The 13,277-nt window shown below is 51.5% G+C and overlaps 1 protein-coding gene across 10 annotated transcripts in view; it reads left to right on the top strand.

The window, feature by feature from the left end:
* Positions 1–13,277, top strand: part of LOC106746683 (serine/threonine-protein kinase Doa) — a 37,213-nt gene that overhangs the window by 19,439 nt on the left and 4,497 nt on the right. For 6 of the 10 annotated variants that reach the window (XM_014623488.1, XM_014623489.1, XM_014623495.1 and 3 more), the window contains 2 exons: positions 1,001–1,241; positions 11,462–11,540. In XM_014623488.1, coding sequence (XP_014478974.1) covers positions 1,001–1,241; positions 11,462–11,540 — 320 coding nt within the window. Of the gene's footprint in view, positions 1–1,000; positions 1,242–2,523; positions 3,044–4,144; positions 4,274–6,180; positions 7,935–11,461; positions 11,541–13,277 lie in introns of those variants that run through there. The other 4 variants (XM_014623493.1, XM_014623494.1, XM_014623486.1 and 1 more) reach the window with 4 other exon arrangements.

Here is a 13,277-nt window from a genome sequence, read left to right as displayed (position 1 = left end):
TATATATATATATATATATATATATACATACACAGGGTGATCCAGCATAGGAGAATACCTAAATATCGTGGGAACCTTATAATTAATCGAAAAAAACATGACCGTGGAAAATTTTCTTTCTTTCAAATGTTTCTCCTTCGAAGTCATTCAAATTGTGCTTTGAACACATTTCTCATATCGTTAGAAACAAAGGAGATATTTAGGTATTCTTCTATGACGGGACACCCTATACATTTTTGTAATAAGTATGTAACGATTCAATGGAGATTAGAGAGTATAAATTTGATGACATCACGAGGTGTTAAACAATAAGTAAATGTAGAAAGTGACTTGTAAAATACGACGATAGGTGGAAATCTTTTTAATGCTTTCCATGAGAAGTAAATCGATAACGTGAGAGATAAGCTGTACGCTTCAAAATCTGTTGAAACACGTGCGTCCTTGGAACGCAGATTCGCGTTTGCGCGAAATTCAGCATGGATTTCTTTTCCTGTTCGTTTATATTTGCAAACATTATCACCGTTGTTCCATTACTTATTTTCCATCCTTCACATTATCTTATTATTGATACAATCTGTCAGTGTTTCTCCGTCGATCAGTCAACATGCTGAAAAAGTATAACAGTCGTGTTCCCTGAAAAACAAAGCCTCGTGCGAACGAAATTTCACTTGATATTTCTGATAGATCCCTTCGCGATTAATCACTCTTCACTCATTAGTACTATACTGCACGGGACACCCTATATATATATTTTTTAAACGATGTTTTCTTCCATAATGATTCTTTAATCGTTGAAACTAAGTAAGGCCTCAGTAAATATCGGAGTGATAAAATGCAAACGCGACGAAGCTAATCGAAATTCTATTTTCTTCGGCGGAAGAGCCTGAGATTCTTAAGGCTCCGTAAAATACATTCCTTTTAATTATCCGATATCTTTCGCGATACCGATGCATTGAGAAGTAAATTTTTCGTCACGCTAATTCCACACGTGGTGTTTCAGCGGGGAGCGAGTGCTGAGGTCGCGTCAGCACGAACGTGGCACCAGCCAGGAACGACGATACAAACGTAGTCATCGTCGATCGCCCAGCAGTGGTCGGCAGCATGGACATCGCGATCGCGACCGAGATCGCGTCTACTTGGGACATCCCACATCCTCCCGGCGTACACGCATGCATCGTCATCACGCGACATCGTCGCCCAGCCAGGAGCGACACCGTCATCGATCGCCGTCCAGGAGTCAGGTGAGTCCAAGGGATGATATGGTACACGTATAGTATAGCGTCAGTAATTTATACGCGCTCCTGTGCCCGCCATTCGTTGTACGGCGTCACACGCGTGACACGCGACACACGACCGACGACCTACGAACAGTCGATCCGATCATGTACCTACCATCGACCTCTGATCCAGACGTACACTAATAATAGCGGCTGGCCGCACTCAGTACTCTCTCGTATATTTCCACGATGTCCTGATAGATAACCCGCTTCGTACACGAAGAGAATTTTACTGCAGAAGAAAAGTTTCAGATATATCGTGCACATGAAATAGCGCCTATTTTACACGAATGCTTTCCCATGACACATTAATCGACCCGTTGGAAGAAAAAGTATAGATTAGGTGTGCTGATAAGCGAGAAGCAAGGAGCATGGAATGTCTTAAATCCGTATTTTCGAGAGACGTGAACATTCGTCGCCAATTCGTCTCTGTAGTAGCTTCAGTTTTTGCTTTCTCATTGATTCATGGATTTTAGACAATTCAGAGAAATCAATTGATCGTACATGTGGAACTCGCTTTTACTCGGCAACCCCCTGGAACTCTCACGGCAAACTCGAACGATTACGTTTATTGGGAATTCGCGGTGCTAACAGAAGGGTGAATTTTCGTAGCTTCTCGTTATTGTGTACTTATACTAGTTATCGAATTCGAGCTGCTTAACGATCGACGCGGGGAGATGCTGAACACGCAGTGCAGGAGGAATCGGTAGAGCCGAGCGATAAAACGGAACCGGCTTCGGGGTTTCGGTTTCTCCTGTCTTTCTAAGTCAGCTCTCGACGACGATGAAGTCCGGCTCCTTAAAGTCGAACTTCCGAGCTAGTTCTTATGCTACTTATCGAGCTTTAACGCGTGGCGGGGATCCCCGTTGACGATGATCGATACACGGATGGAAGCGTGAAAGGGCGAAGCACAGAGAGAGAGAGAGAGAGAGAGAGAAGAGTTAGCGCGTCGACGCGCTCCACCAAGCGCAAGAGAGCGCAGTCTCTGGAGAATCTCGTGGGGCGCAGCGAAGAGCACACACGCCGCGTATACCCGGAGCGAATGCCGATGATTCTTCTTTCTTACCCGACGCCGGCTATTTTCGACCGGCGACTATTTTCGTGGGGGACTCGTCACGCGGTTTCGCCGCGGTTTTAGTGCGAGTTTGCGCCAGATGGCCAACGCAACGTCGTCGTCGGCATCCTCGTCCTCCTCCTCCTTCTCCTCTTCTTGCTCTTCGTCGTCGCTGCCGTCGTCGTCGAGGAACGTCGCGCCGGTCGCAAACAGGACGGTTCGCCGGAAGCGGACGCGCGTACACCGGGGCATCGTGGCCGGTAGGAAGAAGAAGAACGGCCCGGCGACACACCGGCCGGCGACCCAGAATCGTTCGCAACCTGGATTTAGAAATACGCGCGGGTTGCAGTTGGCAAGATGTGTCGCCCGTGAGAGAGCCGGCGCGAAGCGAGGTGGTGCCCGCGGCTGAAGGAGCGCGTTTCGTGCAGACCGCGTCAAGCTGGATCCCGGAAGCTGGACGGCTCTGGACGACGGCGGAGCGGCCGCTCCAGTCGCGTCGGCCACGTCGCCGTCCTCGTCGTCGTCGTCGACGACCTTCCGGACGATGGCGAGCCAAGAACTGAGCATGCTGGTGCCGGGAAACGTGCCCTGGTGGCCGCGTCACGATTGGGACGCCTGGCTGCACCGCAACGCCGAGGCCACCACCAGCGGGGAGGAGCTCGACGTGAAACTCGACGTCACGCCCGAGACTAACGATACGTCGTCCTCCGAGGTAGCACGAGTGCATCGAGACCTTCGCGTAACAAGGCGACGCCACGACGCTCGATTCCCGCTCTGTTCCGCTCGAGTGTGCCCGCGTGTTTATGCTCGGTGTTTTTGCGCGATCGCACTCTCGTCGGTTTCCTCTCTCGCAGACCTACCTGCCCTGATTCTCTCTCTTTCTCTCTCGCTCTCCCGTGAGTCGGTGACTGTACGACTCGACGGCCGCGGTCTGCCTCGTGAAATCTCGGCATTTTTGCCGCCGGAGAAATGATTACGTTAACCAGACGGGGAGATTAGCGACGCGGACAGGTGTGTAAAAACTAGTCGCTCGGGTCTGCGCTCACTTCAATCCTCTCCCGAACAACTTTCGACGATGTTTTCCTCGAGATACGGCCGGTTTCGTCGTCTTCGCAAGTACGTGCGCGTCAGTGCGACCACGAGTTTCGATCCACGGAGAATGCCCGCAACAATCGTTCACGTTGAATCGCCCTCGCGAAGGTGGTGGCACTTGGACAGCCTTGAATCGATTCGCGAGAAATTCGAGAGGTTCCTTTTCCACGGATCTCAGACGTTAAAATAGTACTTCGATACTCAGTTTTCTCTGTCATCGGCATCTTGCTAGTGTCCCTCCTCGGTGTCGAAGGCACGCGGCAGACGTTTTTGAGAGCGATTCTCGATTGCTCCGCGTTTTCTACCCCGGCTTTTTCAAACTTAAAATAAACGCGAAAGACCGAAACTATGTTTTCCCCGGTGAAAGGGTTAACACGAAGAATGTGTAAGCCTCCCATTGCTGTTGGCCCTCCGCCATGTAACAGCAGCGGTGACACGACGCGAGCCTCCGCCGAGCTGGTCAACTAGCCAGGACTTTAACATTTAAACGCGGCGCGCTGACGGCGAGTTGCTCTCCTCTACGCGTGACGATCGTGGCGCACGCGTTTCAAGCCGCCACCGGTTTATATTTGGCGTGGCCCGTTCCCGAAGAAGAAGAAGATGACGACGACGGGGGAGACGCAACTTGGAGAACGAGAAGCGAACGCTCCAGCGGCGTCCTCCCGCCCCCCTCTTCTCCTCTTCTTCTTCCTTACCCCGCTGCTTTTAACCCAATAGCGTAGCCTAACCTTGGTCAATGTCTTCCCGAAGTAGGGAGCGGAAGAACGCGCGAGCGGCCGAGCGAGCTTTCTGCGCGGAGCTTGCACAATATCACCGGCGCTTCCGTTGTCATAATAACGCGGGTGATTCGGTAAGAGGGAATTCCGTAATTCGACGACGCGGCGTGATTCACTGGAGCATTCGCGGCGGGCTGACGCCATCCCCGAGACTTCGTCGCGGCCACCGATTCACTCGCGTCGGCTAAAGGTCATGGCGCACAGAGAAAAAAGAACGTAAGCGGTAAAACGTAAGCGAATTGTCAGTTAATCATAGACCGGTATTCATAGTCAGTTCTTGTATTTAAAACCGTCTCGAGTTCATCTTCTACAGATGCTGTACGGAGGCTCATTTCATTGGCTACGAAGCATCTGAAGATAAACTCAAGACGGTCTTAAATATAAGATCCGATTATAAATGCCGCGCATAGTTGATTATTCTTCGAGTGTTAGAAAAATAATCTACTTGAATGATCTACTTGATTGGCCAATTTTCCTGCTGCTTATGTTTTACCGCTTACGTTTTACCGCTCACGTTTTGCCGTGTGTCACAGCTCTAATTGTGTAACACCGTCGATCTGCATTCTCAATTAACGCGCTCGCTCCCGGGATCGTCCGCGCGGCGCCGGAATTTCCCAACGGCCACGAAGTGGTTTCTCTCGTATCGTTCCAGGCGTCGCGTCATCGGCCGGTCGTTCAATCGGACGACACATTAATTCGCCCCTCGTTATTGCGGCGAGAAGAGAGAGAGAGAGAGAGAGAGAGCGCACACACACACATACATACATCCGGACTCTTAAATAGTCCCGATCCCGAGCCAAATCGATCGACCGCTCCGCCAGGGAAATATTTCGGGGATGTTTCAGGAAAGCGTTGATGTGACACACACACACACACTCTCTCTCTCTCTCTCTCTCTCTCTCTCTCTCTCTCTCTCTCTCTCTCTCTCTCTCGTGGGCGAGATGCTCTCTCGGACAAACTGCGTCGCTATTCTGTCGCTTATTTATACCGATACACAGATCTGCCTCGGCGGGGTAAATCTACGATAGTACGATTTACGCTTCGACGTTTCGGCGACCTTGAAGACAACCCGAGCTTTATTAATAGCACCAGAGTGCCACGAACCATTTCTCGTTGATCTGGCGCCTTCGATCTTAGCTAAGATCTGCTCCCCCCCTCTCTAAGATCCGCTCGCGCGTCCCATATTCCGTATATCTGTTTATTTCCTAGTTATGACGAGTCCTGCTTTCCGCATGCCACCGTTTCATTTCGGATCGCCATGAGATCGATCAGCTTTGATGGCCCCCAAACCGGAACCTGCTGTAGAAACTGATCGAGGACGCACGTTTTCGTCAGTTCTCTCTCAACAGATGCGTGCTCCGTCTGTATTCTCTGGTGTACCAGAGCGAGCAGCTTCACTTCGCCTCTTCTCTCTCATTTTCCAAACGAGAAACGGAAGAGATCCTCGTGGAGCCCCGTTGGAGAAAAAGAGTCTCCTCCGTTCGTTCCCGCGAATTGCAACGTCTCCTCCGTTGAGCAGCGCCAATATCGGCTCGGACTGGCCAATATTCGGTCAGGCGCGGCAGACCTACTCCACATCGAATTGGCGTCGCGGCCGTTTCGCAATTTCTATGTGTGTCAAGGTGCAGGCGCGACGCGCCGCCTGCGAAAACGCAAGCTCGCGGTTTTCCCGTTGCGCGCGCGTGGAGAAGCGCCCTTTTCGCGCCTGTCTCGAACGGCTGTTCTTCGGCTACGCACCAGGAAGCACGCGCGACGTAGTACGCCGAGAGCTCGGAGCGCGGCCCGAACTTCGGCACCCCGTCCCGATGAAGCGCGAAACAATTTACGTAATACACACCCGGTGGTGATCCCTCCTTCATCATCTGCTCCTCCCTCTCTTTCTTCTGTTCACCTTCCGTCTCTCTTCTTCTTCTTCCCACCTGTACTCGGCTTCTCTTTCTCTATTTCTATCCGTCCCTCTCTTTCGCCGCGATCTCGCGCGTAGGTTACACTATCAGCTTCTCTCTCTCTCTCTCTCTTTTCCTCTTCGTCGCTCCGTTTCTGATCGTTCTCGAAGAGTCAGTTTCGAGAGAGGAGGACGAATCGTTCGCGTCGTGAGCGGGCTCACCACCGCTCCCTGGTATTTTTAGTGCGACGAGAGAATATTTGGCGGGGCGCACCGAGTCTCGCCGCCTCTCCTCCTCGTCGTAGTCGTCTTCGTCGTCTTCGTGAACGGCCGACGTCGCCCGGCCGTCGCCGTCGTCATCGTCGTGACCGTCGTCGTGGTCATAGTTTAGTGCCTTCCTCGACGGCGTCCCTCTCGTGCGCGCGCGGCCGGCGTGTTCGCGCCTCTCCGCCGAAGTGATGTACCTGCGTAGAAGACCCTGCCGTCAGCCTCGGTGTCCCAGTGGATTGCTCTTCGTCCGCGACCTCTCCTCTCACGCGACGTGCCCGCCGAGGCTCGAACATGTCGCTCTGAGATCGCCCCGCGAGATCCGTTAGGGCGACCTTGAGCACTCGAGGCCCGATTACTCCTCTCCTCCTGAGAGAGATCGCTCCCCCGCGAGCTGCTTCTTCGCGAGATTACGAGACCCGCCGACGCTCGAGATGTTCATCTTCGCGCCGCGCGACACCATGTCGACCTCCCGGCAGGGCTCGACCTCGCGACCCCGCAGTCGTTACGCGCGCTCCTCCACCACGACGAGCGTCACGCAGATGTTGAGCGACTCCTGCACGAGTCTGCTCCAGAAACTGACCACGAGGGTGCGGGGCACGTCCACCCTGAACGATCACGGCGTCATGGGAGGCGGCAGACGATCGCCCAACATCGGCCGGCTCGGTAGCACGCGAAGCCGCCTGGAGGACAAGTACAGCACGATCCTGGACAAGTACGCCGGCAAGAGGCACGCCGACGGGTCCGAGCGCGCCGCCCGGGGCGACTATTCCAGCAGGAAGCACGAGCAGCGTGGTCACAATTACTACCGTCGCGACGACAGCCCGTTCGTGCGCGACGACAAGACTCTGGAGCCGTCGGTGACGCGCAGCGTCATCAAGAGTCCCACCAGCGTGCTGCTGAGCGAAAAGGCCTACCCCTACGTGAGCTCGGCGATGAGCCGGGAGCCGAGGCGCGAGAAGACGCCCGCCTACAGCCGCACCGATCGTCATACTCTGCTGAACTCGGAGGGTTATCGCCGCTACGGCAGGCACAAGTCCGGCCATGTGGAAACGCGCAGCCGGAAGGTGCGACCGCACCGGAACGGCAAGAGCGAACAGCTGGAGGCTCACTCGACCTCCCTCAGACTTTCCCGACCGGGCAAGATCGATCCGCTGACGCTCGCCGGCAGTGGCAAGTCGTCGCAGGTCGTAGTCGACCGGGACAAGACGCCGCTCGTCGAGGGCGGCGTGCAAGTTTACCCGGACATGGTGCTGAACGACATGGTCCCGTGCGCGCACGACGTCCTCGTGGAGGACGAGGAGGACCCGAGCATCTCGGACAGGGCGGCCAAGCGAAAGGAGATTCAGAGTCTGATCCTCAAGTACGCCGCCATGGAGGACACGTACAGCCAGTTGGCGTCGGGCGGACAAGCGAACGCGCGTCCCACCACGACGGACATAATCGCCAGCAAGTATAGGAAGAGCAATCATCATCAGCAGCACAGCAACCACAAGGACGACGCGTCGAAGGGGGACACCGTGGTAACGTCGACGGGCGCAGGTGTGATTAGCGACGTGGTGGACGCGGTCCACGGCGCGATTGTAAGTTGTCGAGCCGCGGCACCCGGCTTGGTCGCGCGCTCGCGAAAGCGGCGCCGTTTTAAACAGAGCGTGTCCGTTGCCGAGTCCGTTGTTGTCGTCCTCTCTCGCCCTCCTCTCGCGCGTGCGTGTGTGTGCGCGCAGTTCCTGTGCGAGCTCCTTCCGTTTCAGCACCTTCCTCTTCACCCGCACGCTCTCGCGACGTCGGTGACTTGAAGTCGCCGGAAAGTCGGTCTAATTAACCAGCTAGCCGAATCGCTCGCAAGCTGGTTTTAGAAGTAAGCGCGCGGCTTGCGGTCAGCGGGATGTGTCCGTGAGAGCCGACGCGAAGTTCAAACGCCCGGCTGAAAATTCGCGTGGATACTATCACTCAGGATCCTGGAAAGTGGACCGGCGGCGGCGATGTGGTGCAGGCCGGCAGTGCTCATCGCCGGCCACGTCGTCGTCGTCGTCGTTCACCTTTTTCGAACGCGGGGATAATTAACCAGTCGATAGTAGTTGCCGCTGCATTCTCGCAGTCGTGACTGACGAGCTAAACGCTGCATGTGCGCGTCGACGTGTTTGCCGTGAGAAAGTACCCGGAGACCTGGAACCTGCCCTCGAGCCTGCCTTATCGATCATCCACGATTTCGATTTCGTAATCTCGTTATGTCGCTTTTGTCTTCTCCTGTGAAAATTATTGTCGTCGCGCGTTGACACGCGCGCGATCTGATAAATATAGAATGCTGAAATACACGCGACGATTCGACGGTCGAAGCTGTCGAAATGATCCTCGATAGTTGACTTGTTATATTTGACGAATTTCAGGATGACAAATCTTAATTTAATCGCCCCGGCTGCATTCAATACTGCTCGGAAGAATAAGGACCGTGGCATACACAGAAACATAAACAGTAAAACTGGAGCAGTAAGAAATAATCGCAGTAATTATTCTCCTTACGGTTGAAAAATAATCGACCGTGACTGGTCAATTTATTTACTGCCCCCCCCCCCTTTTTTACGTTCTCTTCTGTGTGCCACGGGCCTAATTTTTTTAAATCCTGTATCTGCAAGATAGACAAAATTTTCTCGACATTTTTACAAAGCGATCGTTGTTTTTCATACACCGTAACAAATTTTGTGTTACTTTAACGTGGAAGTTTGTTAAAAAGTACACAAATGTAATGTTAAATTAACACAAATTAAAATATATTGATAAGGTGAATATTAATTAAACATTATGTGTTTAATGTTATATATTTGATGTTAATTTAACGTCATATTTGTGTACTTTTTAACACATTTCCTGTGCTAAAGTAACACAAAGTTTTAATGCAACGTTTTTGACAAAAAATTTTTTACCAAGTAAGTTTCAGAAGATGAACTTTTCGATCCCAAATTCAGTTCCTCTCGGCTCTGAGAGTTGTGTTCCACAAGCAAAATGCATTCGTGATATAGGCGCTATTTATTATCAATACTGAAGCTCGATTTACAATTACCAGATGCGTATTAAAAAAAGTGTCCCTTTATCAAAGGTCTACGATTAAATCAAAGCACGCTGGTTGCGTCGACGGCTGGCAATACACGGAAAAAATCCAACGACACCTCAGCAGGATCAGAATTGCAGTCACGTCGTAATAGTCGCAACGGTTGACGACCGCGTCGTTCCGACGATGAGGCACGCGCGAAAATTACGAGAGAGTACGCGGCGGCCCTGCTTCTCTTCTTCGAATACTTTCCGTTTTATTCCACCGTGTATAGCAATGACTCAGTAGCGATCGGCGATCCGTAACAGATAGATCGATCGGTGTTCGCGCGTCGTGCTTTTCGATAAGGTAGGATCGAAAAATCGTGCCGATCAGTGTCGCCTTTCCGTAACAGTCGCAACGGTCCTGTCCCACGACGATCGTGCTTTCCGCTCCTGGTTGTCGTGGAGCAGCCGTTTGCGCGCACACGTAAGTACTTGACGATCTATCGAGCAATTAACAATTTAACAAGAGCTACCCCTCCGAACGTGTTCACGAGAAAGAAAAGATAGAACGTAAAAGAACGAAACAGATAACGCGTCTAACGAGCACTTCGAAGAAGCTGTCCGTCGGTTTTTCTTTTTATGTTCTTCTCTATTTTTTTTTTCTATTTTCTTCTAACTGTCGTCGCGATATTAAACGGAGAACAATTCGTTGTCCCGTTCGCCGAGTAATCGCCGATCTAATGGAGTAAAAAAATGCATGTGTATACGAAAATATGTCTATATATATATATATATATATACATATATATATGATCATTAAAATATCATTTTCCATGTACCTTGCCGCGGTTTGTACATGTACATAACGCACATGATTCTCTCTCTGCTTTTCTCTATCTGTCTACGTTACATTTAAAATGCGCATTCATGGTCGTTTCATGTCGTACGAAGTGCTCTAAGCCCGACAATAGAGCCGTGCACGTGTCCGAGACGAGATTCTCCTTCGAGGCACGCGCATAACCGGGTCTCTAAGCACGGGTATATATATATATACATACGGGGTTAAAACGCGAGTAGGCGAGCGAAATTAAAGATAAAATATAAAATAAAAGCAAACGAAACTCAAACGAATAAGTAATTAACAAAAAAAAAAAGAATAGGAAAACGAGTGTCGTGAAAGAAAAATAAATAAAGAGAGATAAGACATAAAGAAAAGAAAGGTACATAGTCACGCGCTTTGTGCCGAAACAAAAAAAAATGGTAAATTCGTTACCTCGACTTTCTGACTTGGCAAACCATTTTGCCCTCTCCCCTTTCTCTCTGATTGTTGGGTTACCATCTCCGTTGTAATGGAATGGAATGGAATGGAAATGGATATGGCACACACGACGGATTGGTCTCTCTCGCCCTCACTATGGTCGACTGGCGGGCGCTCGGATCGGTTTGGCCACACTCTCTCTCTCTCTGTCTCTTCTCACTCGATGATGTGATGATGATGACGATGATCACAATCATAATCACAATCACGATGGTGACGATGATGATAATGATGATGATGGCGGTGGCGATGACCGACTACGACGACGATCACGATGATGATGATGATGATGCCCATGATGCGTTACCTCCTACCCTCCTACCCCCCACCGACACACTCGTCCCGTGCTTACACACGTCCTCTGCCGCGTGTTACACGGGTCTCGTCGGCCGACTCGCGACGGTGGTGGTGGCGGCGGTGGTGTGGTGACACTGGATGTGGATGACACGGTGGGGTGTTACCGGGACGGTTGGTGGCCGCCTTCTGATGAACGACGACGACCTCATGGCTGCCCTCGCGCTGACGCTGATGTGGACCGACCGGCCTGTCATCGACTACCCGCTACAACAACACGGCGCTCGACTTCCCGGGTACACACGCAACCACTACTACACCCGGGTGCGACCTCCACGCCTCCGCTCGACGATAACGAATCGACCGACGCGATACGGGGGTACCGAACCATCGGTGGTGTGGTCCGCGGCCTGCGATTGGGTCCTTCTCTTGGCACGCGTCGATTACTGATACCGCCGGCCCGAATAGAGCCCACGACCGCCCTCCGTCGAGGACGACGAAGACGGCCACCTTGTATACCAATCCGGCGACATCCTGGCAAATAGATGTTCGTGAATACGTGAATACACTCATTGTAGTAGATTTAAGCAAAGCCTCAGGTCGATTGACTGATCGATCGATCGGACGGTTATCTGCGGTATCTGCCCATACTCTGTCTCTCTTTTTCTCTTTCTCTCTCTCTCTCTCTTTCTCATTTTTCTTTCTCTGTCTCTCTGTACCACTCTTCCGACCTATCTGTCTGCTTCTGTCTACTCATTTTCACTTCTATCTCTTTGATACGCGACCTTCTCTCTCTAATTTCTTTTTCCCCATTATACGCAGTCTTTAATCTCTACATCAGCCTGTCTCTTTCTCTCCCTTTCTCTGTTGCACACTATTTTCTTTCTCTCTTTCTCTTTCTTCTCCTATTTTCACTTTCTCTCTTTCACTTCTCCCCGCCTAAACAGTAGGCATTTTACATACTGTGGAACAATATCTACACCACGACAAGAGTTTAACAGTCTTACGCGCTAATCACATTGTCGATGTTGCCGATGTTCTCACTGAGCGTCGTTGTTTAATGTACACGTGTACGCGCATACATAGACATGCTATATACACATTTTATATGGATACCACTCGTTAAGTACATACATTTATTAGACGCGTAAATAAACGCGCGGTTCTCTGTCCCGCGATCGAGAGTTCTCCTCGTCGAACTTTCCAAACGCTAATATCTTACAACGCGTGCAGCCTACAAGCCGGAAAGATACGCGAAAGATACAAAAAGATAAAAGAAAAAAAAGAAAGAACAGTCTTCCATCTGTCTGTCTTTTTACCTAACGATTTATTTCAGAAAAAAAAAAGAATAAGATTAGTAGTAGCAATAGTAGTGACGTCGTGGCGTTCACACCACGTGTCTCGACGGTACCGTCGGGGAACTCGTCAACTCGAGCGACGACGTTTATCGGGAAGCCGGCGCAATAGAGAATATTTCTCATCTCCTCCTCGGCCGCCGTCCGGGAGACACGCGAACCTCGCGGTTTTCGCGGAGACGGCAATGAGGGTGGTACGTAGACACAGAGACAGTCGGAGGAAGGGAGCAGAGAATTCACAGAAGACAGAAGGGGGAAAAGAAAACTAACTGAAAAAAGAGACGGAAGAGTCCGCTTGCGCTATCTCCTCGATACGTCTTCCTCGGGATGACGCGTTCCTCTTGCTCTTGATACCCGCGCGAGGACACCTGGCATTTACTTCTCCCGCGCATTCGCGTTTCTCTCTATTTCTCTCTCTTCTCTCTCTTTCTCTCTTTCTCTCTCTCTCTCNTCTCTCTCTCTCTCTCTCTCTCTCTCTCTCTCTCTCTCTCTCTCTCTCTCTCTCGGCGGCGTCTCGTGCGCCGTCGTCTCGCCTACGCGTCGCGAACGACGAGGGGAAAAAAGAGAAGATGGTAAAACCGGAGGCGGCCTCTTCTCTTCCTCCTCCTCCTCCTCCCCCTCTCGCACGCGCGATCGACAGTAAATGCCATGCGTCTCGCGCGCGTCCGTTCGTTCGTTCGTTCGTACGTACGGCTGTTAGGGCCACCACCCCCCGGTGCCGCAGGGTACTCTGGGAGAGCAGCGATTCCGTCCGGTATCATTTGGTAAATCTTCCTCACGATTGCCGTTTCCTCTCATTTGTTCGGTTATTATACTCGAAGCCGCGCGCGCGTTAATACAATGCGCGCGACATCACAAAGCCGGCACGAGAGAACGACCGAGCGCCCACGCGGAAGAGCCTCGCCCGCGTTTCTTCCTCTCAACGCCCC

This window comes from Dinoponera quadriceps, unplaced genomic scaffold (genome assembly GCF_001313825.1).
Source record: "Dinoponera quadriceps isolate SergipeBrazil2010 unplaced genomic scaffold, ASM131382v1 scaffold1565, whole genome shotgun sequence".
Lineage (NCBI taxonomy): Eukaryota > Metazoa > Arthropoda > Insecta > Hymenoptera > Formicidae > Dinoponera > Dinoponera quadriceps.
The sequence above is the reverse complement of the archived record's forward strand: the minus strand, read 5'-3'. Positions and strand labels throughout refer to the sequence as shown.